Genomic DNA, 26,741 nt, shown 5'->3' with positions numbered 1-26,741 from the left:
CTTGTGCAAAACTTCAATAAATCAAAAAAAATAATTACAAAAAAAATAAACAAAATATATTAAATTTTACAATTTTGGATTACTTTGGACAAATAGGGGGGAATAAAAACCATTTTGGGTGAACTCGAGCGAATTTGAATAAATACGTCGAAATTTTAGGTATAATACAAAATATTTGTAAAACTTATGCCGTGATAACTGCCATATATTTTCGCCGATAAATCTTAAAATTTCTACATTACATTATCTGAACGATGTAAATAGAGTTTTAGATTTCGATAGAAAAACGACGACATTTTATAAAATGGCGGATACAAATATAAATCATGGTGCAATAAGTTAGGTAATTTGAATCCGATTAACCTAAGATTTTCTACGTTACATTATCTGCCCGAATGAATTCGTACTATAGATTTTTATAGAAATCAGACACCATTTTGGAAAATGGCGGATATCAATAAAACTCATCGTGCGATAAGTTCCGTAAATATTCGTCGATTAATCAGAAATTATCTACGTTTCATTATCTATTAGACCTATGGGTTTTCCAATAATAATCCGACGCCATTTTGAAAAATGGTGGATATAAATATAACTTATGATGCGATAACTGCCGAAATTATTTGTCCAATTTCTTGAAATTTTCTACTTTACATTACCTATTAAAGATAATAAATCCTATTAATTTTAATAAAATTCGAGGCCATTTTGGAAAATGGCGGATCCGTAATTATTCCACGATAAATCTGAATTTTTCTGTTTCATTAAATGATCGAATAAATAAGTCCTTTCTATTTTGAAAGAATTCCAAAGCCATTTTGCAAAATGGCGCATGTCTGAGAAGTTCCGTAATTATTCGTCAACTATTCTGAAATTTTCTATTTCTGGCCAAATAAATTAGTCCTATTTCTTTAGAGAGAAATACTCCGTTTTTCAAAATAACGCACATCAATTTATCCCTTGGTGCGATAAATTCTATATTGTTATTGTTAAAAACAATTATAGGAAACTTCATATAAAATGGGTAAATTTTAATACATTTCGGCAAAATCCAATAATATAGGGTAAGTTCTTATATCATTGGATTAATAGAAAATAATTATGGTTAAATTTATCATTTAGGCATAATTTGGGTAAATTGAAATAATATTAAATTAGTTCAATTGGCATTGTAGAATTATTGGTAATTCGGGAAATTATTGTTAATTCAGAAAATGGTTGTAATTCAGGAAATTTTGGATAATTTGGAAAATTATTGGTAATTTGGTAAATAATTGGTAATTTGGGAAATAATTTGTTATTCTGGAAATTAATGGTAATTCTTGAAACTAATGGTAATTCTGGAAACTATTGGTAATTCTTGAAATTATTGGTAGCTCGGGAAAATAATGGTAACTCGGGAAGTTATTGGTAACTCGGGAAATTATTGGTAACTCGGGAAATTATTGGTAACTCGGAAAATTATTGGTAACTCGGGAAATTATTTGTAACTCGGGAAATTATTGAAAACTCGGGAAATTATTGATAACTCGGGAAATTATTGATAACTCGGGAAATTATTGATGACTCGGGAAATTATTGATGACTCGGGAAATTATTGATGACTCGGGAAATTATTGATAACTCGGGAAATTATTGATAACTCGGGAAATTATTGATAACTCGGGAAATTATTGATAACTCGGGAAATTATTGATAACTCGGGAAATTATTGATAACTCGGGAAATTATTGATGACTCGGGAAATTATTGATGACTCGGGAAATTATTGTTGACTCGGGAAATTATTGATGACTCGGGAAATTATTGATGACTCGGGAAATTATTGATGACTCGGGAAATTATTGATGACTCGGGAAATTATTGATGACTCGGAAAATTATTGATAACTCGGGAAATTATTTGATAACTCGGGAAATTATTTGATAACTCGGGAAATTATTTGATAACTCGGGAAATTATTTGATAACTCGGGAAATTATTTGATAACTCGGAAAATTATTTGATGACTCGGAAAATTATTGATGACTCGGGAAATTATTGATGACTCTGGAAATTATTGATAATCGATAATTTTTCTAAAAACAATCAAGAGATATATTGTTATGCGCAATTTTGCATACGGCAGATTTCAAATTAATGTACAAATAATTTCGGCAGTTATCGCATTATGAGATATTGATATCTGCCATTTTGTAAAATGGCGTCATATTTCTATCACAGTGTAAGGGGCTTATTTATTCGATCAGATAATGTTATGTAGAAAATTTCACGTAAATCGACAAATAATTTCGGCAGTTATCGCATCATAAGTTATATTTATGTTGTCAAAAACATATTTGGAAGCCCAGCGTAACTTTTTCCCTTTAACGGGTTTCATGTTACATCTAGGTCTAACAATCACCCAACTTTAAACCAAATCGGTGAGAACCACCTCGAGTCGTCTCCTCGTTAGTGGAGCACAAATACCCTGGTGGTAGGCCAACCGCTGAACATGTTGGCCTAATTTAAAGGGGGACAGGCAGAAGAAAACCTAGGCCCAGGAGCAACAAACATAGCACCCCACACAAGGAGAACGCAACCCGTCAAAAGTCGTGGATTTTCTCGCGTACAATTTTCATTGTATAAACGCTTCAGCGTCTGCTGCCGTCGGAAGGGGAAAATTCGAAAATTGTCTCCCCCCCCGGGCATAAAACGTTAAGCAACACTGCTTTAGCGTGTTTAAAGGCTATAGCCGCGTTCTCCTTGTGTTTGTTACTCCTAGCATAACCATTAGGCCGGATTAAAGTTGGAAAGTAAATACAATATTTCATTTTACATAATGGAAAAGTAAATGTGATTATGACAGTTATTTTTTTGCGAATTATATTGGAATTCCGTCCAACTATCTTCGTGGGCATATTTGGCTGTCCGCCTCGCGGTTTTTGTTTTACACCGCGTCGTGTTTATGATATTCCCCAGTTCATTATAAGCGAAAGGCCATCTCGTAATGAGGCTTGTAAAGGCGAGCTCGGTCTATCGCGAAGGCGTCGCCAGCGTGGATGCTCGTTTGAAAAGATCTCCGCGAGGGTCGCCCCGTTCTCTCGGTGCTCCTTTGAAAAGCATCGGCGGAAAATCCCTCCGCTGTCAGTCGAATTGCGGACCGCGAAGGAAAGTGTCCTCTCGGCCTCTTCTAAGGGCGCATCTCCTAGCAACAGGTGGTCTCCATAGTTACCATCCCGCCAGCCAAACTATACGGCGTAAGCTCATTCGAGTCTAGCTGGCGAAACCTATTTGCCACGGGACGTCGCGAATGACCGCGGCCCCGAAATAGCCGCGTCTCCGCAGGATCCTCCTGGAAGCGAGAACCGCGACTGAGTCTCCCAGAATCCGCAATTTTTCGGCCGTCTCTAAAGATGTCATCGATGTTTTTTTTTCCACTATCGTTAATGTAGTCTCTTCCATGACCAGTTCCCGCTTATCAGGATACTGAGGTAAGTCCTCAACGGCGATTTATAGGGAAAGAGTACTTTTCTTACTTTTAAAATTTTGGAGAGTTAAGAGTTTTTGAAAAGTGGTCGAAAGTTAGAAGAAAATAAAATTAAAAAAGTGGGAATATTTATTTTTGTTTACATGGAATGGAACTTGCGAATTCGATGATGATTATAATATCGTTTAATGGATTCTTAGCATTAGAAGATATACGACGAATGCCAAATTTACGGTAAATTATTGAGGGAAGATCCAAATACAAATTAAAATATATATATTTTTTTATCAGAGTCTAAAACCAAATAATTGACAATCTCTATTACACGTATTGAGCAATTGGAGGAAATATTATTAATTTTATTTTTTACAATATCAAAAATTAAAATTACTACCCCTATCAAATGAAACAGTTGGTTACGCCACTGTGCAGGTCGTCTGCTGTTTTCCAGAAATTGTAGCGATGTGCCACTCTCTTACTACCAGCTACCAGTAGGAGGAACCATAACTACCAACGTTTTCCAAAGTTGACAAATTTTAGTCGAATTGGCGAAATAGAAATGTCAACGACCTCTCTCTATTTTGCAAAACGTCTCGCTAACATCCTTTCTCCCCCCTCAACCCCCTTGGTCTTTGAACTCCGAAAGGTTCCTGTCAGCACTCTCAACCCTTGCATCGAGTTGGCAAATAGATTATTTCGCCCCCACCCACTAATAAGAGGCACCTAGATACGCCCCTGTTTGTTTAACACGTCTAAGATTATAATTACTTATCATTCAAATATTTTATACAAAATTTTGGAAGTGTGACTGATAAATTAAATATTGTCAAACAATGTTTAAGGAAAGTTAATTCTGTTTCTTGAAAATAATTTCAAACAATATTTAAGGAAAGTTAATTCGGTTTCTTGAAAATAATTTCAAACAATATTTAAGGAAAGTTAATTCGGTTTCTTGAAAATAATGTCAAACAATGTTTAAGGAAAGTTAATTCTGTTTCTTGAAAATAATGTCAAAAAATATTTAAGGAAAGTTAATTCTATTTCTTTAAAATATTGGTTTTATTTAGTTACACTCTCAAATGGTTTAAAATGTCTAGCACCATTTGGAAGAGTTATTATTAAGATTTTTTACCCAGTACTGCAAATGATAATTACAATCCCATCCCATTTAAACACTTGGGTACGCTACTGGGATTTTTTTTAAGAAATTTGATATTAGAGCACTCTGATCATCCAAATATTTCGATTCCTTAACAAGTTTTCAAAATATAGCGGAGCGAGTAAACACAAGCGTCATTTCTGCCAATTTTTTTCGATCGTTTGCAGCGGTCACAGAAGGAGGGCCCACTTTTGAAAAGATTCTATATGTACCAGGGCTGGTGTATAAAGTGGCGTGCGAGTGGGTGATCATTTGTTCCGAATCTATCCGTGTCTCTCCCACCAGAGATTTCTGCCGGGTTCAGATTGCTTTTCAAGATCAAAAACTGCAGCGCTCCACGAAGAAAGTAAAAATCGATAGATAAGAAAAGCGAACCTTAGCAAAGAGCGAAACAACGTAAAGATCTCCCTCTCTTTCAGTTTGGAAAGTTTTATACTTCAGCGCCTTTATAATGATTTATCAGCCGAGAGAACCTTTCTACTTTAGATTTGTTGCAGCTTGCACGCGCAAAAATATATAATAAATTTTTTTGAAGAAAAAAAACTATATATTTTCCGGTTATTTTTAAATAAAAAGCAACTTTTTATTCGGGAGGCAGACAATTCGTTAGAACAAAACCTAATTTTCCAGCATTTCCAAAACCACTGCCTGTTATTCAAATGATCGTAATGGGTTTCTAACTATACTAAGTACCGTATTACAAATGTCTTTTACGGAAGTTTCGGATTTAACTAAACTAAAAGAAAAACGAAAAATAAGAATATCTTAAAATACCGCTTTTGTCATTCCATACCGTTTTTCAGTTCAATAAGAATGGGAATACAAGAAGAAACAGTCGCCGTGACTGAGCTAAAGGTCCTTTTGTAGACGAAGTGCGTTCTTTATTATTTAAAACACGTCGTCAAGACTACTAATGGAATAAATGTACGTTGCCAAAGCTACTAATGAAACAAAAAGGTGGAGTCTGCTTAGAGACCCTTTAGCTCGGTCACGCCACAAGTGACGAAAGTTTTTTCTTACACACCCTTTGAGAACCTTTTCTCTTTTCTGTTGAAATTTTAATTAATTTTGAATATTGATATTTAAACAAATTTAAAAAGGAAATATACTGGGTATTAAGCAGATTAACATTTAGGGTATTAGCCTAGCTGATTATTATTAGTATGTGTAGGGAGCTGTTAGCTCGCGTGGCATGAAGGGCTTGCCACCACCCTCCTACGCATTGTAACCCCGCCACCTGAATTAATGGCTTTAAAAGTCACTTGATGACTTAGGTCTAAGGTGGTGCCTTGGGTAATAGCCTAGCTGATTATTATTAGTATGTGTAGGGAGCTGTTAGCTCGCGTGGCATGAAGGGCTTGCCACCACCCTCCTACGCATTGTAACCCGGCCACCTGAATTATTGGCATTAAAAGTCGCTAGATGACTTGGGCCTAAGGTGGTGCCCTGGGTATTAGCCTAGCTGAATATTAATTATTCCATCATATTAGCTAGAGATATTTATTTTCAAAAATAAAATAAAAAATAAAAATAAAATCTTAATATCAATGATAAAATCTGTAGCAGAGGTCGAAGCTCCGATAAACGGTAGTTTTACAATTATTTAGTCTTACTTGAAAATCTCATAAATAGAGATGAAAATGCAGTGCCCCTTTGAGCAGTTGGTGCTTTCCACCACTACGCGGGTGTATTGTAAGTTTTGTATTACCTTAAAACCTACAATACACCCACGTTTTACGTGGAAGCAAGGGCTGCTATAAGGGGCAGTAGAAAATACGCTCGGTTTCCTTTTCATACCGGTATCGTGTATTCATTTCTTAGTTTGTTTTGGATATCTATCCATTATGTATGGAAAATATTAGAATTTGTAATATTATTGAGTATAGAAAAAAAATTGTGGTGTGGATGATGAACCAAGAGAAAAAAACCTGGTACGCGTAAAAATAGGGTATATTTATTTTATCGGAAAACTCGAAAGAGTCTTAACGAGACTACCAGCATTAAAGAGCCTAGCATTACTCATGAATAAATTTCCATCGCAAACAGGATCAGTATGCGGATTGGGGAATAAAGGGATAAAAAATTTCTCTTTCAATAACTGGAAAAATCCCAGACCACTCTACATTTCCTCCCCTGGAGTGTGAACGGTTTCTTGAGCGCACTAGAAATCTAAGTTAAGACAAATGTTAATGATAACCTAACTGAGAAAGAACTAATTTAATAAGTATAAAAACAACTGCATTTTTTTATTTTTTTTAATTATAATAATAATAATTAGCTAGGCTAATACCCAAGTCACCACCCTAGGCCCAAGTCATCTAGCGACTTTTATTGCCTTTAATTCAGGTGGCTGGTTTACAATGCGTAGGCGGGTGGTGGGAAGCCCATCATGCCACGCGAGCCAACAGCTCCCTACACTTACTATTACCGTTAACCTTTATGGAAAGAGAAAACCGAGTTTTCACCCAGTGCCACTAGCTGGGATCGAACCCGTCTCCTCTTGCTGCGAGGCGAAAGTGCTATCCACATATTAATGTTTATTTTAAATACGTTCAGTGCTCTGATTAATTAAAATTAACCTTTCGAAACCTCTCAGATCACCATAGTAAATATCATTTAATTTTAATTATATATTCAAACATAACAAAGCTTTATCTCAATTATTGTAAATTAAACATATTTAAAAAACCGACTATAGTTCTGGTATATTCTGGCTATATTAATTATTTTAAACATTGGAAAAATTAATACTGTGGTTTTTAAACTTCTTAAGGGGGAAGACTACAGTGGCCATTATTTCAAGCTGAACTCTTTTACTTTTGTATTTTAAATTATAAAATTAATATTTAAGAGTAAAACAGCCTCTTTTTAAGTGACTAAAATAATTTTGACAATTTTAAATTTTAAAGTAATTAAGTTATTACGTTTTAATTCGGACCCCCGGAGCTAAACAAGTTGGGCAAGGGCCCAAACTATCCTTTAGTTAGGACCTTATATCTCGTTAACTATTAATATTAGAATTATCAAAATTATTTTAAGCGCTAGAGGAAGGTTCAGCCTAATAGGAAAATATAATTAAATTATGTAATTGTTAAAACAGAAACGTTCAGCTTGAACGAAAAAGAGGCTTTTACTGTATTCTTCCCCTCTTAACAAATAAAATAATTATCGAAATATACATAATGCAAACATTTCAAATTCACTAAATTGGGGATTCAGTGAACCTTATTTGTTTTAAAAAGTCACTATAGCTGTCACATTTCAGCTGTCGATGTTTTCCAATCAATTTGCATTTCCCGCAATCCCCAAAAGGCGAGTCTCGCCGGAATATCAGTTTCTCGGAAAGAGAAACGCGTTCGAAACTGAAGTGTTTTTGAAAAAAGCTCTCGCATTTTAGGACAGTGAAGACCTTATATTGACCTGAAATGTTAAAGCTTGTTTTGAATCATCCGGGGGAATTGCCAATATATTTACCAACGCGGTTTCTCGCTGAAGCGGAAGAAGGTTAGCCCATTCAAAGCCTTTTCAAGGAAATAAATCAATAGGATTTCCGTTCCCTGAAAATCCTAGAGATAGAAAACCGAGAAAATATCGTCGCGAGGTTTGGCGCGGAATACGAGATACGCTCGGATATTTTTCAACGGAAAATATATTTTAATAATCTCGTATTAGCCAATTAAATAAATTATTTCTGACGAAAAATCTCGTCAATTAATCGAATGTAAAAATTAATGTCTACATGATATGCATTGGTTGGGTTAACCCATATTTTAAAATAACCATGTCCATAAGTAATATAATAGTATGACACTTCCCAGATAGCACTAGCACGTGTATATTAGGTTGATATTTAGTATTCATCGTTCATATTCCATGTTGAGTAATATCAAAAGTAACATAAGACCCAAAAGTGTGTCAGAGAGAGTTTGTCGCAAAGTAAAAAAGGGAAACGAAGCTGGGGGTCGAAAAATGCGTCATCAAAATCGAGGTACTCCAGCGCCGCCGAGTGAGGCGTTTTAGAACGTATGTTTACGGGCGGGTAAATCGAAGAGAGATAATCGCGCCAGACTATAGACTAAATATAATGTTGCTAGTACTATTCCAACTAGTAGGTTATGTAGTCTATAGTTTGACTAGATCTCACTAGAAATTTTAATAGGCGCGAAGGTACAGCTGACACACTTTTAGGTCTTATGCTACTTTTGGTAATATGTATACGTCGTTTCAACGTGTTAAGTTACTATACGCGAAGGTACAGCTGACACACTTTTAGGTCTTATGCTACTTTTGGTAATATGTATACGTCGTTTCAACGTGTTAAGTTACTATACGCGAAGGTACAGCTGACACACTTTTAGGTCTTATGCTACTTTTGGTAATATGTATACGTCGTTTCAACGTGTTAAGTTACTATACGCGAAGGTACAGCTGACACACTTTTAGGTCTTATGCTACTTTTGGTAATATGTATACGTCGTTTCAACGTGTTAAGTTACTATACGCGAAGGTACAGCTGACACACTTTTAGGTCTTATTCTACTTTTGGTAATATGTATACGTCGTTTCAACGTGTTAAGTTACTATATAAGACACTTATTCAGTCATGTGTTTCACTGCACGTGTTTTCTACGTATACGATATAGTATATATATCACTAAATTGGCAGACAGGTGGTTTTTTCGTATATAGATAGTAGATAAATAACTATGTTGGAAAAGTGTTAAGCTTTACGTTATACTCACGTAGATATATCCCTAATTTACACGTGCTCTTGCTATACCGGATATATTTGCAAAATATATCAGTAGATTGGTAATTGAGGTTTCAAAAAGTGGACAAATAACTAGTGGCGTAGACAAGTGAATGGTTCCTTTTAAAAAAGCTCCCTTCGGCGTGTCTTTGACTATGCAAAATTTGTATCCCCTTCCTTACCCCCTCTTAGCTTTTACATAGTCTGACAAGACCTTGGACGCGTTTCTGGCTATGTCACTGCAAATATCATTTAAAACGAAATTTAAAGATAAAGTTTTTACCTTTTAAAGAAAATATTTCGCATATTCGTTAGTAGGTTTCGGCCTTTTCCAGGTACTAACAACACGTACCTATTACGTGTTTCTAAAACGTGCAAAAACACGTTTGGTAAACCCTAGTTAGCACGTGTTTCACCAGGTATTTTTAAGCGTTAATTTATGCATACTTACCGATTATACAATGCGCTTATTAAGTTTAAATTACATTAAATCATACGGTATTAAGCTGCTATTGGGCGTGTAGTAAGGAGTTATTTTTCATGCATTTAGCGGTTAAATTTCATGCATTAAGAGATTATTTCGAGTACATAAATTTGTTATTTTTCGTGTGTCAAACTCTTCTTTTTCGTGCAATAATTGGTTATTTTGTGCGCATTAATTGGTTATTTTTCATGTAGTTAGGGATATTTTTCGTGCATTAAGAAGTTACTGTCGTGCATTAATTCGTTATTTTGCATGAACTAATTGGTTATTTTCCGTGCATTAAGTGATATTTTCCGTGTATTAATAGGTTATTTGGCGTAAATTATGCAGTTAGTTTTCGTGTATTAAGCAGATATTTGGCATACAATAACAGGTTATTTTTCGAGTAATAAAAACGTATTTTGAGTGTACGATGAGAAGATTTCGTATACATTAAACTATTGTTTTGCATGTATTAAGCTTCTTTTTCATGTATAAAGCGGTTTTTTATTTATGGCGTACTGTTTTCCGAAAGTTTGTTTGACTTTCAAACGCTAAAAAGGTCTCCATTTCAAGATTTCAAAAGCAATTTATAAATATATTTTGAAAAACCTCTTTTCTGAGGTCTATTCATTAATTTAATTAATTATAAGTATATCTTTAATTTTAATATACAATATCGTGGCGTACGTCCTTCACATACATTTTGTAAGATAATTGGGCAGAATTATAGAGATTGGAGATCTTTTTAAGAAATACTGCTTTGAAGAGGTAGAAGGTGTTTCTTAGTCATATGTTTATGATATGTATTAAACTATATTTTAATTACGTCTTATGCATTCTAGTCCTAAAGAGAATGAAAATTAAGGCATGCACTATTGAACAAATTATTTATCAATATAAAACACAACCAATAAATGTATTGTATCCCAAAAACTCTATTCTATCTGGTATTAGACGAAAACTCACCGTGTAATGTGTACCTTTTCATCACATAAATAAAAAAAAATAAACAATTAATGCACTCAAAATAGCCAATTATTGCACCCAAAATAGCCAACTAATGCACAAAAACTAAGTAATTAATGCATGCAAAATAAACAATGACTGCACGCAAAATAACCAATTAATGCACAAAAATAGGCAACTAATGCACAGAATCTAACTTATTATTGCACACAAAATAACCAATGAACGCACAAAAAATAACCAATTAATGCACCCAAAATAACTAATTAATGCACGAAAAATAACTGATTGATCAACGAAAAATAACCGATTGACACACACACAAAAAAATTAATGTACGCGAAATAATACCCGAATTCACGGAAACTAACCGTTAAATACACAAAAAATAACTCCTTAATTCACGCAAAATCACTGAATAAGAAGGGCTTGCCACCACCCTCCTACGCATTGTAACCCGACCACCTGAATTAATGGCTTTAAAAGTCACTGGATTACTTATGCTTAAGGTGGTGCCTTGGGTAATAGCCTATTTGATTATTTTTTTATTTTTAGTTTCTGAAGTTAGTTGTTATCGAATTTTAGAACTAAACACCTTTTAGCTCGTATTTATCGCAGTGTTTACAGTATCATACTTATGGCTATTATATTACTTATTAACAAACCAATCTACATAAAATTACAATAGTTTTAGCGATAATTCAAAATAACGGTCGATAAAGCCATCCATCAGGCTAGAACAATATTTCGTCCACCATTTTCGGTGTTGAGAAACAGCGCTGCCAGGTGAAATATTTCTCAGCCGGACAAGGAAGATTGCTTGATTTTACCATGGACAGTAAATTAAGAGGACAGGTTTTCGATACCCTTCCACAGTGCATTTTATTTCTCCCCGCGTATCAATCAGCTCGAGAGACTCCGAGGGAGTTTTGCAAGGTCGTTTGAACCCCGTGATCTTAAAATTTCAAAATGGCAATCTAATGCGGTTGATATTGTTACGTAATTTTGGTTTTTTAATTCAATAAAAACTATCAACTGATATTTAGTATATCATATTTAATCTATAAAAACGTGAAAAAATACCTATTGACGTAAAAATGTACTTCGTGTTTATCTTTTTTCTTTTTTCCAACTGTATCATCCACTCTTAGCGATACTTGTTTTTTTCAAATAATCTTGGCCGACTCCCTTAGTGCGATTGGTTTGCGGGGGCTAAAAACCAGGCTTTTTACCGATCCTCTAAAATCTACTATCCATAATTTTACTTGATACATATTTTCTATCACAAATCAAATATCGTTGTTTTTGATTTGTTTACACTCGTAACCCCGTGTCTAAAAAAGGTATGATTTAGCTTCAGAAATCTGGCGTACGTGGACCCGTGGCGCGGCCAATCAAATAAAATATTATCATTAGTTAGTTAATCGAGAATTTTCTTATTTTTAAATATTATTTCTGAAAATATTTTGTAATACCGGTATCGGTCAATATCAGCTTCGTTTAAGCCGATATTGGCTGATATCGATATTAGCCAAAAATAGGCCGATATATCGGTGCATCCCTAGATTCCACATTGCACTTTTAATATAACACCTCTCCAAATTTATTTATCCAAAAGGGAAACTTGGGTGCTCTGAGGAAAACCCCTTTAACAGACTCAACGAAGAAAGAGTTAGATTAAGATTAGTTGGTTTAATAGAAAACACCGATAATGGCCAACTTTCGTTTTCCCACCCAGCTATAGGAATCTCATATTTTTGAAAACGACTACGGAATATAAGCTACTTTCAATGGGGTAGGTACATTTGTTCGAATTTCAATCGTCCGAACGGTGGAACAAATGTTCGAATTTCATTCGTCCGAACCGCCGAAATAACAAATGTTTCAATAGTTCGAATTGGACAACTTGTTTGTTTTATTCGTCCGAATCGGTAGCATCACTTGTCCGAATTCTGTCGCTAAATTAGTATTTCTTATTGCTGTTTTTTTAGTCCGGATTTTTTTTAGTGCAAGAATAAAAAATAAAAAACTACATTGTAAATATCGTTGTTTGTTCAAGTTGTTTTTTCTTAATTGCTGCTATATCTATATATTGTATATTTGGTTAGGTTAGGTTAGGTTAGGTTAGGTGATGTTCACGTCAATGTTACTATTTTCTTATATTAACAATATTTAAAAAAAAAACAACCAATTCCTAATGTTCGAAAAAACGGACAAACGATTATTCGAACAAATGAAATTCGCCAGTAAAGTTAACATAAATTGGACGACTAAATCACTAACAAAAGATGTGATAAATTTTTCGGGCAAATGAAATACGTTTTCGGACATACGATCCTGTTTTCCGGCATTCGGACAAATGATCATTCGGACATTTGTACCACCGTTCGGACGAATGAAATTCGAACAAATGTACCCAAATCCTTTCAATATTCGTCTATCGCATCCAATACTATTTTCTTTTGAATTACGAAAATGAGGTTACCATATTTTAAATACCGCAGTTCGCTTTATAAGCGGAATTATACGCGCAGTACGGTAAAACTAGTTAAAATGCTATTACAACGAAATATTCCGGTAAAAGTCGATCTAATGAATATTTTCCATTAAGGACCAATTGTAATATAATCTATTAGAATTTTGAGTCCCAAAATCGTACCAGCAATGGCAATAAATCTGAGCCTTATCAGTTAGGAGCGTTTGTAAAACCGGATGCCCGTATAAAGCGAGAGATAAATTCGTTTTAAAACCAACAAAGCCACGAAATAGAAATCGTTAATTGCGTATTCGAAATTGACACGAGAGTAGCGCTTTACCATTATTCAATTAAAGCTGTTAAGAGTGATTCGACCAAGCGTATGTTTCGCGCCAAATAACAGTCGGACTCTAAACTTTTCAAAAACTGCCGCAAATATACAGGGTGTCCACTAAAAATCGAAAAATAGTAAATAACTGAAAAACGTTTTTTTTTATGTAAAATTTTTATGGAACATTCCTCGTGCAGGGGGACATTTGCTAGTGTAAAATTGAATGAACTTGAACCATGTTGATATGCCTTCCGTGACATTTCAATTGAAATGTTGAACAACACTATGAACTCCGTCGTTAAACGAGGTGGTATAATTGAACCATTGTAAACAATTCAGTATATATTTGATTTAGTCACATTAAAACTAATCAGATTAGTATATTATCAAACACTGAATTCATTAACCTTCAATTTATCGGCTTCTGTTTGGTCAAATTTGGTCCAATCAAAGTTATTTGAACTACTAATATGGTGAGCAACAACCAAATCCGTAAATCCAACGGTTGTCAAGATAGTTTTTGAATAACCTTGAAGACATGGTTCAAGGTCATTCTATTTTACACTAGTAAATGTTACCCTGCACGAGGAATGTTCCATAGAAATTTGAAATTTTTCAAAAAGAACGTTTTTCAGTTATTTATCATTCTTCGTTTTTTAGTGAACACCCTGTATATGAACATTTGAAATACGTACGCAAAGAGTCCTAAAAATTTTAATATAAATGCGGTCTCGGACCGAGCGTACGTATACGCCAGTTTTTTCCGCTTGATAGATTCGCGTGGCTTTATTATTTTTGTAAATCCTTATCTCGGTGGGTACACCAGGTTCCGAATTTTACGCGAGGCTGATAATGAAGACTAAGCCAATTATAATGACGAAACTATGGCGTTCTCAGCCAGCGCGATATTACCCGGCGTACCCCGCGCGCATTTTCATGCTAATGAATCTAGATACACCGAGTACGCGTACCAAATCTTGCCTTCTGAAATTACGAATTATGTTCTCGAGTCTGCAAATTTCGCGAGAGTACCAGTAAAATGAATGAATTAACAGCTTGGCCTCGACAATTCGCGGTTAAAAGAGCTGGAATGAGCGTTCCACTGGAATGTATTCGGGTCAACGTAGAATGCGTGACCTTTGCGCTCGTGATTCCCGGAAGACATTCCCCGCCTACACGGCCAGAGATATCGCGATCTTACCGGAATTTCTCGACCCCCCCCCCCTAACCGACAGGAAAGGGGGAAAGATAACGCGCTTAAAGGCGGAGGGGCGTGGTTTCCCCCCCGGGAATCACCAGGCCAACAGGGTGCTACCCGCCTATTCTCCCTTATATATTCTTGGAGCTTCAAATTCTTATAGGGTTGGACAAGAATTGAAGATTCAAAGCTAGCGTAATAACTAACATACTTAGGGTCTAAAACTTTTCAGATAAACACGCGCTTAACGGTTGGACGTACGGGATGCAAAAATATATAAATGCGCGTTAAAATATCCAATTAGTTGAAGGACTGGTACTAACGGATACTTCTAAACGCGTTCGAAACATTTCTCGTGCCATTTTAAGCGATAGTAACGAGTCAGAATAAATAACAAAGAACTTTTAAGAGAGATTTCTCTATAGAAACAGACTACAACAAACTGAATGGAAAAAAGTTGAGCCTGGCGATACAACCTAAAGGGAAGACGTCGAACTTCTCCGTAAAAGTTCTACAAAATAGTTGGAAGCCTGGTGGCGATAGAAAAATCCTTTTAGGAGGAAAAAAAGGATCGAAACTTGGAGAGGCCATCGTGAAGAGACAAGAAACTCGGGCTCGCAATAATGAAAGGAGATTTTATCGTGTTTCAGGAAGTCCTTTATTTTCCCACGCGCCGGATGCGCTCTTTTCAGGGTCTCGGGCCGTCTTGTTCAGCGCGCCCGTCTTTCGAGGGAACAATCCCGGTTGGATCTATAAAATCTACAATCGTTCAATTTAGTTGAAAGGCCCCAATTCTGGAACACATCTTCGCGCTCCGTCGCGGAAGGAAGCGAAACGGCCTCGGGTATATTCTCCTTCGCGAGCCCTTCACGAGACGATACAATTTATATTTCTTCCAATTTGGTTCGCTAATGAAATCTACTTCGCATCGGAACACGCGCGCCTGACGCGATATACGCGCCCGAGTGCTATAATTAAGAATGAAAAGCGACTGATTCGCCGTTCCAAAAGAGCCGCTTTTGAATATAACGAATTCGCAACGGCGTCTCGTTAAGTAATGAATTCTAACCTTAGCCGTACAATTAACGAATCTTCCGGGAACAAGGCTTCTCCGAAATCTTCGCCAAAGTTTCCGCGATATAAATTAATAAATAAAATAAAACGGCGGAGCTCAGTCGTTCCGTTCTCGATTCAATCTTCCTCGAACAATATTAAAATCATACGGGAATTTTCGGATTATTAGCTAGGAAATCAAAAGTTATATTCAAACTTCATTTACTTTAAAAGAGGGAACGGTTGGAAGAGCGATCGGGTTTGGAGATTGTTGCGGTACATCTTTACGTCAATCGTTAATCTTAAAGTGGAGAGAACGGTTTTATAAATCGTTCTCTTGCCTCCTATCGATCGCGGCAGAAATCAGTTTTGACGTCGCAACATTATTCGTTTTAGAGTTCGTTCTTTCAAACCAAAGGCCATGGTCTCTGGAGGTCCGCCACTGAAGCGAAGCGAGCTACGGAACGATATGGATAGTTTTAATCAAGACTTAAAATGATTAAATTTGACTGAGACTGAGTTTTAAAATTCAGGCTGTTCAATCATATTGACTGGATATAATAATCAGCTAGGCTCAATACCCGAGGCACCACCTTAGACCTAAGTCATCAAGTGACTTTTAAAGCCATTAATTCAGGTGGCGGGGTTACAATGCGTAGGAGGGTGGTGGCAAGCCCTTCATGCCACGTGAGCCAACAGCTCCCTGCACTAACTATTAACGTTCACCAAGTATGTTTTTATGGAAGGGGAAACCGAAGAGCTCGAGGCGAAACCGCTTAAACACGGTTGACCAGAATTTCCACTTTACCAAATTTTATACCAAATGTTTCCAATAAACACTTAAAGCAGGATGTAAACGACCATTAAACCCACCAAATGGTTTAAGACATTTTAAACAGTTTTAAGCAGTTATAAACGTTTTTTTATTGTAAGATTGTAATAATTTTTAATTACAATTCCATTTTTACGAAAACTAAAGTTTTAACGGAGAGTCTAAAATAACTTTCATATCAAGTTTTTTATTATTTGTATTGTTTGATTTAAAGACAGACTTAAAGGGGAACGGCCAAGCTTTTCCAAATATCGCCTTATTTGCATATCAAAAGATCAACAAGACGTTCAATATGCTTACACGTACCGTATTTGGTCTTGAAAAAATAGTTTTTGGCCTAAAAAGTTGAAACGCAAAATAACGCCAAAAACCTTAGTGAGCGCAAGGAGGATAGGAAGGGAGGCGAAGTAGGAGGGATGAACGCGCCAGCATCCTTGTAAGAAGCTTAGCGCGCGCTCGGCGGGAAAATTTCGGAAAAATGGCGGCCAGATTGCGGCCGCTACGCAACGTGTTTCCGCCATTTTTCCGAAATTTTCCCGCCGAGCGCGCGCTAAGCTTCTTACAAGGATGCTGGCGCGTTCATCCCTCCTACTTCGCCTCCCTTCCTATCCTCCTTGGTGAGCGATTTGCGAACTATCCTAACTTTTAAAATCGCGCAATTTAGGCTTAGGTCTCGTATAACTTGAACGCGCCGCGCGTGCAAAACAAATCTTTCGCGTCTTCAGCAGAGCGCGCTTTTATATTGTTATTCTGTCTCACCAATTTCTCACCAGGTGTCGCAGCGGACGCGCGCTTTTTAATTTCCCGAAATTTGTTTATTTTATTAAAAATTAACCACTTAATATTTTTTTGATGCGGTTTTCGTCATAAATTTTAGTTTTTAACGGGCTATATGGCTATCTAACTGGTTAAAGCTTGATCGTTCCCCTTTAAACACTTAAAGAATCGTGTGTTTCGCAAAATGAAGCTCGAGCGTGCTCTAGGCGTATGTTATCTCAAATCTCCGAAAGCGCTGGATCACACGTCTTACTTTAAATTTCGCGTTCATCAAGAAGTCGGACGATATCCAACTTGTTAAGTATTCAAGCCGGAAACTCTAGCTATTAAATATAGATGGCCGTTCCTTTTTATCCTCAACCTCTTTATATGTAGAGGACAAAAAAGGCGAGCTCTCCTCAATGGCACTTGATAAACATTTAATTGAGTCGTCATTCGATCGGACTTTGTTCCCTCTAACTAAGCATGCCAGTGGCGCGACGTCGTTTTTAATCAAATGGCGGTTTATCGTCCTCCAAATGAAAATGCAAAGTTTTGGTTCCCGCGAAACGTAGATTTATCGTCATTGGCACTTGATAGGAATTTAATTGATATTTTTTTAGTTTCCTCTATCTTTCCTAATCTTCGCCTTAGTTGGTTAGCAAAAACAATTTGCCAATCGTGGGTCCATAAAATAAATTAAAGGGGAACGGCCAAGCTTTTCTAAATATGGCCTTATTTCCGTATCAAAAGATTAACAAGACGTTCAATATACTAACACGTACCTTTTTTTGTCTTGAAAAGTAGCTTTTGGCCCAAAAAGCTGAAACGAAAAATAACGCCAGGTGTTTGGGTTTGAATTTTCGTCGCCATCTTAGGTGCTGCCGCCAGCGCCCCTAACCCCGTATGAGCGATTTGCGAACTATCCTAACTTTTAAAATCGCGCAATTTAGGCTTAGGTCTCGTATAACTGGAACACGCCGCGAGTGCACAACAAATTTTTTGCGTCTTCAGCAGCGCGCGCTTTTACGTTGTTTTTCTGTCTCACCGATTTCTCACCAGGTGTCGCAGCGGACGCGCGCTTTTCGATTTCCCGAAATTTCTTTATATTATTAAAAATTAACCACTCAATATTTTTTAAAGCGGTTTTCGCCATAAATTTTAGTTTTTAATGGGCTATAGGGCTATCTAACTGGTTAAAGCTTGACCGTTCCCCTTTAAGACAATGGATCTATAGGGCTGAAACCATTTGGGCAATAAATGATTAAAATGCATCAATCGATAGTAAATATCGATCCTTCGAGGTCGCTATATCAATTTGGGCAATCGGGGCCTAAAGAAATGGGCATTTGATTTCTTTAAAACCGATAAAGCAATAAAGGTTTATGAAACAGGTACATCAATGGATAGAAAGTATCGATCCTTCGCGATCGCTATATCAATCTATTAAATGTGTGTACCCATAAAAATAGGCACGAAATTTCAATGAATTGAATTAAATTGAATTTGAATTTAATCATTAATGTACATTGTTGTCCAACCCACCCATTAAGCATAGCTTGTATTGGGTGGGCAATATATACAGTTAATATGAGATTATGAATTTTAAATTAACACCAAAAGAAAATAAACAAACCGAAAATAAACAAATGCAAAATCAACACAGAAATATATAAAAATATCACGTATGTAAATTTAAGTAAATAACATCAACACCTCCTTTTTTTATAAGTTTCTTAAATACAGTTAGAGAAGAGTTATGACTATAGATTGTAGTTTCAGGTAATTGAAAATCTTCGGGCCTATATAGCCAATACATATTTTACAAACAGATTTATATATTCGGGGAATTGTTAGATCATGTCTCATAATAGCCCTAGTAGTCTTAAAGGTGGTAATCTGTAAAGTCTTCCGCATCAGCACCATCTTACGGAATTCCAAAATTATATTATACAAAAATAATTATCTAAGGGGTAAAACATGGATTTCATTATACGCTAATATAGTTGGATGTCGGTATTGACGTCCTAAGCAGGTTTTAATAATTTTATTTTGAATTTTTGATATTATGTCAAATAGACTCTATAATGATACATCAATAGATCGAAATGGAGGTAAATGATAGAAAATATTTCCCTTTGAGATGGTGCTCACTCAGCCACTTTGGGATATAACATTGGAACCATAACAACAATAGTAGTTAAATAACATGTTTCTGAAGTACTATGTGACAAATGGCAGTGCAACCTTGGCTTATCGAGCTTAGTGTTCGAGTGGGCGTCAGGTTGGGCAAGCCAAGGGGAGAGGGTCCGTGACGTGAATACTATTAAGACCTGCGCCATCTGGTTTAAATTGTGTTTGGCACATCCTTTAAAAATAAAAAAGCAAGTGACACGTTTGAAATAAATGGCAAACCAGTCCCAAAAGAAAGGAAATGAAAAAAGTATCGAAAATCCAAATAAAAAACGATTTCAAGTATTGAAAATCCTTTCTACTGGAAAAAATTTCGATTAAGAATTTTGGAAAAGATTGTCTCAATTTTTTTCAGAAGCATTGTATTAACTCCACTCATTTTTTCTGCAAGCATATAGTATTAAGAGAAAAAAGTGTCAACAAGTTAGGAAAGTTCATTTCGAACATTTCAAATTATTACAAACATGGTCACTACCGACGCCGACATTACTGCTTAGAATTGTGAGAGTAGAAATTGTTTGTAAAAGTGCTTGAAGGCTGTGATTTAAATATTGGAAACTATTTAAACAAATTAAATATAAAATAGTTAATTAGAAAAATTATCCCCGAACTGATTTTCAGAGTTATTTAATCATAATAATAATAATCAGCTAGGCTAAGACCCAAGGAACCACCTTAGGCCTAAGTCATCAAGCGTCTTTTAAAGCCATTAATTCAGGTGGCCGGGTAACAATGCGTAGGAGGGTGGTGGCAAGCCCTGCATGCCACGCGAGCCAACAGCTCCCTACACTAACTATTAACGTTAACCCCAATAAGTTTTTATTGCTCGGCACAGAGCCCCCTAGTGTCCAAATATATCCAAAGTTAAATACACTACTACCAAAGAGGGTAATATACTACCCAGTTCCGTTGCAAATTCAAGACGAACCTAGGCGAGAGTATCAGTGTTGAAAAAAGGTTCGGTAAGAAAATTGGCATTAAAACCGTACTTATTGTTATTATGTTACTTATGTGACTACTAACAAACTACCATGATACTGTGTCGCTAGTCGTGTTTTGTGTAAAATAGCGGTGTCCTAGATTTGACAAGAAAACATTAATTAATGTTAAAAATATCGATTTTCTTAAAGCTTATCGAACGCGCTGCGAGGTGTCTTCTAAAATATTATTTTCCAAAGCGGCATTATCTTTACAGGCTTTGGATAAATTTCCGCCAACTCGATACTTTTCATTTGCTCCCATTTATTCCGTTTTTTTTTCACGCTGATATGTCGATAATACGAAAAAGAATCTTTTCTGTGTTTACATTTTCGCCCTTTCATTGGTTTTTCATTCTTTATTCTTTTGATATCTTCGAAACGAATCTCGCTGACGTCTTCATTCGTTTGTCACATTTTCAGGTCCATCTCCCCGATCATCTTTCGGCCTTCTCCGCCGGCGGCAGATTCTCAATTTCCGCTCTTCCTACTTTGGCAAACGAAACATTTCTTTCATCTGGAATTGGGATCGCGTTCGTTCTCCAAGGGTGAGCGAATAAGCGCCCACTCAAATCATCACGTGATCCGAATGAACAAATGGGCACAGAGCGATCACAACGCCGAGACACGGACCCAGTACAAGCAGCCCCGCAGGGCGAGATGGACGCCTTGCTGTTGGGAAGAACCAAGGTAAAAATCACATCTTTAGCTCGCTATCGTCGCCCTTAAGTCAATTTACATTTCCTCTTATCCGTACGACGTACCGGAACCGTGCCAATTTAAAATATACCTTCTTAAAGAGATAAAAGAAACTGTTACCTTAATAAAGAAGCAACTACTGACAGAGTACGGAAAAAATTGGGGTTGAACCTGAACTAATTAGCCAATCAAATAAAATATTATCATTAGTTAGTTAATCGAGAATTTTCTTAATTTTAAATTTTGTTTCTGAAAATATTTTCTAATACCGGTATCGGCCAATATCGGCTTCGTCTAAGCCGATATTGGCCGATACCGATATTAGACAAAAATAGGCCGATATATCGATGCATCCCTATAGTTTCCACACTGCACTTTTACTATAACACTTCTCCAAGTTTATTTATCCAAATGGGAAAACCCCTTTAACAGACTCAACGAAGAAAAAGTGCTTCCCAGGTTTTTATACAAAGCCAGAAGCCATGTCTTTTGGATTTACTGCACTTCATAATGTTTCATAGCGTATACATAAGAAATAAAAATTTGTGTACATAACTCCGAATTTCCGGGCCTGATTATCATTTTCCGGAAATTTATTTTTACGATAAAGTACCATAGATAATGCTTTACCCAGTTTTACATTGTAAACCTTAATTTGAATACGGTCAGGGTTACGTCAAATTTGATGGCTAAATATTCCTGTGCTAAAATGAGCAACCGTTTTATTTATTGTCATCCGCTAAATACATGGCCAGCCTAGTACCACTTCGGGCAAACAAAAGATATCACCTTCAAGCGTGATGATTTAAATTACAACAAATGTAAACAATTGCTTTAATAAGACAATCTGAAATAGTAATCTTCATTTGATAAACGGAACTCTATGTCAAATTATTATTCATTAGCTTAGCTATATCTAAAAGAGAATAAAACAGAAAGACAAACAAAAAGGTTCTTTAGCGGGCGCCATGTCAAGCGCATTTCCCCAAAATAAATGACTCCCCGCAAAGTCTTTGTTCCGTCACTCGAACAAAGAACGAAAATTAATTATTATTCTCGAAATTCTGTAGGGGCCCTTAGACACGGATCAGACAAAATAAGATTCGACTCTTACGCGAATTCCAAAATGAAATTTGTAACTTTTTTACCGTTACATTTTACTCGGTCACTTGTCCATAAATATTTAAAATTGAGAATAACGGGATTATCGTCGCTAGAACCGAGCACATTCTTCGAGTCTGAAGCGCGCTTAAACGAGGCTTTTAAAGTCATTGAAGGTTTAAAGGCTCTTAAGGGCTTTCTTCAAAATTAGGTTTTTCTTCTCTCTCTCTCTCTCTCTCTCTCTCTCTCTCTCTCTCTCTCTCTCTCTCTCTCTCTCTCTCTCTCTCTCTCTCTCTCTCTCTCTCTCTCTCTCTCTCTATCTCTCTCTGTGTGTGTGGATCCATTTCATTCGTTGTACGAAAGTACAAGCCCATTTCCAGAGCCTCGATTCCCCAATTCAAAAAATAAAAATTTCTTTCGTCGAGCAGTTTGTCAATTTGCGTTATACCTTTTGTTCCTAAAGCAGGGTCATATTTAGCGCGCGAATTTTCCGCAGCTGGCGTACCTCCCTTGACGACGAGATGGGTTTATAGGCGCCTAATATTTACATAGACGAAGGAGCAACAAAAATGATTAATGATCCTCGAAAGGAACCGTCAAAAAAGTCTCTCAGTAATCATTGTCAAAACGGCTTAACTTCGGGAATGAAGGCAAGCTGTTCCGAGCGCTGGCTCGGGTCAATCGCGTTTGTCGAAGAGCGAGCGACGGAGCACGAGCGAACGCCACCTGGGTGCTCCCGCTCGAAACATTTTCCATAAACATTTCGACAGAACTGCCAGGCAATTTAATAAGAATTTGTTTTCTTAATAAGCCCTTAAGCGAAAGAACGAAGGTGTTACGGATAAAGAGCAATCTGTACAAACAATTTGTTTCGCGTTTAATTTAGGAGTTGTCAACCTTCGATCCTGACGGAAGGAATTGGAGGGGTATTTTTATATCGTTGCTGGTCATCGCCGCTGTTTGTTCGCTCATCTTGACAGCCATCATATTTCTAAGTCCCGGTAATGATTCGTCCTTTCAATAAATATGTTAGATCGCCTTACCATAAACCAAAAGATCACTTCCCAGATTTGTCATTAATAATATCATAATTACCATAAATCTATAATATTATTCCATAAGTTTGTCACTTTGGGGAATATTTTACTGAGAGATATTAACGAAGTGACGTCATCACAAGAATAAAATCTCCCCCTAGAGAGGCGCTGCCAAAGGCTACGTGTGACGCGAAAGCAAGAGGACGCAAAACTGTGACGAAGCCCGTAATGCAGTCTGTCTCGTGAATAGCTCTCAGTAAAACTTTTGCGTGTAAAGAATACGATGTGTCACACTTATGTAACAGTATTATACACTTATGTAATTACTCATAAGTATGCCTTTGTATAACATTTACATTGAAAACAATTCAACGATACCTTATTTCACACGGCACATACAAAACGGTAAATGAAAAATTCTTATAATTCTTGCGCTATTAAAAATGTTACCATGGAAAGGAAACCTCGTGAACAAGGTTTCATTAAAGAAAATATGTTTATGTCATACAATTATATAGTCTATAATATTGTTCCATAAGTTTGTCACTTTAGGGAATATTTTACTGAGAGCTAGTAACAGAGTGACATCATCACCAGAAGAAAATCTCCCAATAGCGAGGCGACGAAGCCAGTAGTGCAGTCTGTCTTGTGAATAGCTCTCAATAAAACGTTTGCATGTGAAGAATAGGAAGTGTCAAACTTATGTAACAATACTATACACTAATGGTCATACTTATGAGTAATTTTGTTTCACGTATGATAATTAAAACTAAATATGAAATTATTTTATTTTAGTACAATGTATCCAATATAGAAGCACGCGCCTCACACTAGACGACCTTACATCGTCGAAATTCGTGCCAAGAGATTACAACGCTTCGTGGATAACAGGTAAATTATTTAACATATTACGGCTCCGATGAAAGAAAAAAAGCGTAAGCGCTCTGTATCATTTGACAGGGCACGAATTAGTTTATCAAGATCACGAAGAAGCCCTCATTTTATTTAACGCCAACACTCTTACTAAAACAGTTTTACTATCAAATATAACTTTCGTAAGTAAAAATTAATATTAATTTTCATAATTATTTTTACTAATTTTTGACGGTTTGAATAAATTAATTCCAAATTCAGAGACAGAATCATGTTCAGAAGTGTACTTTGTCCGTTGACAAAAAATATCTTCTTTTAATGTCAAATTTAATTCAGGTAATAATTTAAATTACCTTCGTTTTAGGACCAAGTTATTAACCCAGATTCCCGCAGATCTCGCGTACTAGGTGGCAAGCGGATTATAAAATTTACGATCTAATCAGCCAGTAAGTTCAACGATAGACTGATGCAATAATGTATTCGGGTTAACAGACAGTATGTGGCAGTTAGGAGCGAGAAACACAAGGAGAACGCAGCTAGCCTTTAAACACGCTAACGCAGTGTTGTGTGCAAATTTCAATGGGAAAACCTTTACGCTGAGCGTTTTACGGGCGGGGGGAAGACAATTTACGAATTTTCCACTTCAGACAAAAGCAGGCACTAAAGCGTCTAAGCAATGAAAAATGTACACAAGAAAATCCACGACTTCTGACGGGTTGCGTTCTCCTTGTATTATGTTTGTTGCTCGTAGGTGGCAGTGGCGTAGGAACGTTTGGGAAGTTGTGGGGCAAAGCAGATTAAGCCCGGTGGCTAAGAAAACAAAATTGATACTAAAAAACGAACCAGATTTAGTATTTTGAAAACCAAAACCGAACCAGATATAGTATTTTGAAACCCAGATTTAATATTTTTAAACCTATAAACGAACCCGAATTAGTATTTTGAAACCCAAAAACGAACCAGATTTAATATTTTGAAACCAAAAACGAACCCGAATTAGTATTTTGAAACCCAAAAACGAACCAGAAATTAATATTTTTAAGACCCTATAACGAACCGCCAGATAATGGGGAAAAATTACCCGCAGAATCACGTAGGGGCGTGGTTTATCTTCCGGGGATCACGAGACGAAAAGTCTACTGCTCACGTATTTTCCGTTAACACGAAAACGTTGAAAAAATGTTAGGGTAAATTTATATAAATAAATTATATTTATTGGAAAGAACGCCAAGTTTTCTTCCATTTTCAACACAAGCCAATAAAATTGCCTTGGTGGAATGGGGTCCAGCTGGAAACCAAATGGTAAACTGTTTTTCACAGCATTCGCTCGTTACGCAATAATAACCCATCCAAAAGCGTGAAAAGTTCAAGACTTATCTCGTTTCTCACAGGTTTTTGTATACGAAAATAGTTTATATTATATTCCATCGGTCGGTGCGAAAGTGGTCCATATTTCCATTTCTACAAGCAAAGCTATTTTTATCGGGATCTTAAACTGGTTTTATAGAGGTTGGTTCAGGTTTTACTCTCGTGAATATTTTTTCATATCGCTAGCTTAGTTCCAAAACCAGTTAACTCAATTTACGTGAATTTGGGTTTTATTTGGCATTTTGGGAAAGAGCATTTTAACTATTAAAAATAGCGCCCATGTAGTTTCGAAGTTATCGATTTTTACCATGATTAAAAAAAAGTATCGCGTTACGCTATAATTAAATATTGAAATAATTTTTTAATCAAGTTTACATTCTTGAGATATCTGGTTTTGGAACAAAGGCAGCGATATTTTATATTTTGATAGCGAATAATATGTTCCCGTTAGAAAAAGTAATGGAGACTGACAGAGGTCTTTGGTGGCTCCCAAACGGAAAGAAGTTGGCCTTTATTTTAATAAATGAAAGCTCAGTCAATAGCACAGATTACCTTTGGTACGGTGGATCCGTTTATCCTAAAGTTCGACACATTAAATATCCCAGAGTAAGTAAAAGTCTTTTTGTACGTTATTCAAACAAAGCTTACAATTCAAGTCTCTAAACACACATACAGGGTGTTGCAAAAGGTTATGCAAAAATTTTAAGGAGTTGTAGGGGGTGAGTTGAGAAGTATGCCTGTTTTTTCCCCATTTTCCTACGATGCGTTAAAAGAGCGCCAGAGAGCTTCAAAGTGTGGCCTACTAGCCCCTGGAAGTAGGCTGCAACAAGCGCAAAAACCATGAGAACATTAAGGTTTGGATTCGTGTTATAGGTAAAAAAAGTAAACTTACAAAGTATTTAAAGTCCCTGCTGCTTTCAAATCTAGAGCCCACCCTAACTAAGTACTGGATAAATGTATAATCTAACACGTTTTATAATACAACTTTTACAGATCAAATTTCTAAAAACGTGAGTTTTTATGACCCACTTAACCCC

General features: G+C 36.3%; 1 protein-coding gene across 1 annotated transcript in view; it reads left to right on the top strand.

Annotated features, from left to right (window-relative positions):
- Positions 1-3,364: 3,364 nt before the first annotated feature.
- The window catches only part of LOC149947912 (inactive dipeptidyl peptidase 10-like), a 44,683-nt gene continuing 21,306 nt past the window's right edge, over positions 3,365-26,741 (top strand). The window contains exons 1-10 of the mRNA XM_090170988.1: positions 3,365-3,473; positions 21,050-21,316; positions 23,313-23,427; positions 24,259-24,354; positions 24,424-24,518; positions 24,598-24,672; positions 24,730-24,782; positions 25,560-25,638; positions 25,728-25,845; positions 26,156-26,310. Coding sequence (XP_090027114.1) covers positions 21,224-21,316; positions 23,313-23,427; positions 24,259-24,354; positions 24,424-24,518; positions 24,598-24,672; positions 24,730-24,782; positions 25,560-25,638; positions 25,728-25,845; positions 26,156-26,310 — 879 coding nt within the window. The 5' untranslated portion in view covers positions 3,365-3,473; positions 21,050-21,223. The remainder of the gene's footprint in view (positions 3,474-21,049; positions 21,317-23,312; positions 23,428-24,258; positions 24,355-24,423; positions 24,519-24,597; positions 24,673-24,729; positions 24,783-25,559; positions 25,639-25,727; positions 25,846-26,155; positions 26,311-26,741) is intronic.

This window comes from Leiobunum rupestre, chromosome 4, assembly GCF_980474605.1.
Source record: "Leiobunum rupestre chromosome 4, qqLeiRupe1.1.hap1, whole genome shotgun sequence".
NCBI lineage: Eukaryota > Metazoa > Arthropoda > Arachnida > Opiliones > Sclerosomatidae > Leiobunum > Leiobunum rupestre.
Note: the sequence above shows the minus strand (reverse complement) of the source record. Positions and strands in the feature narration are given on the sequence as shown.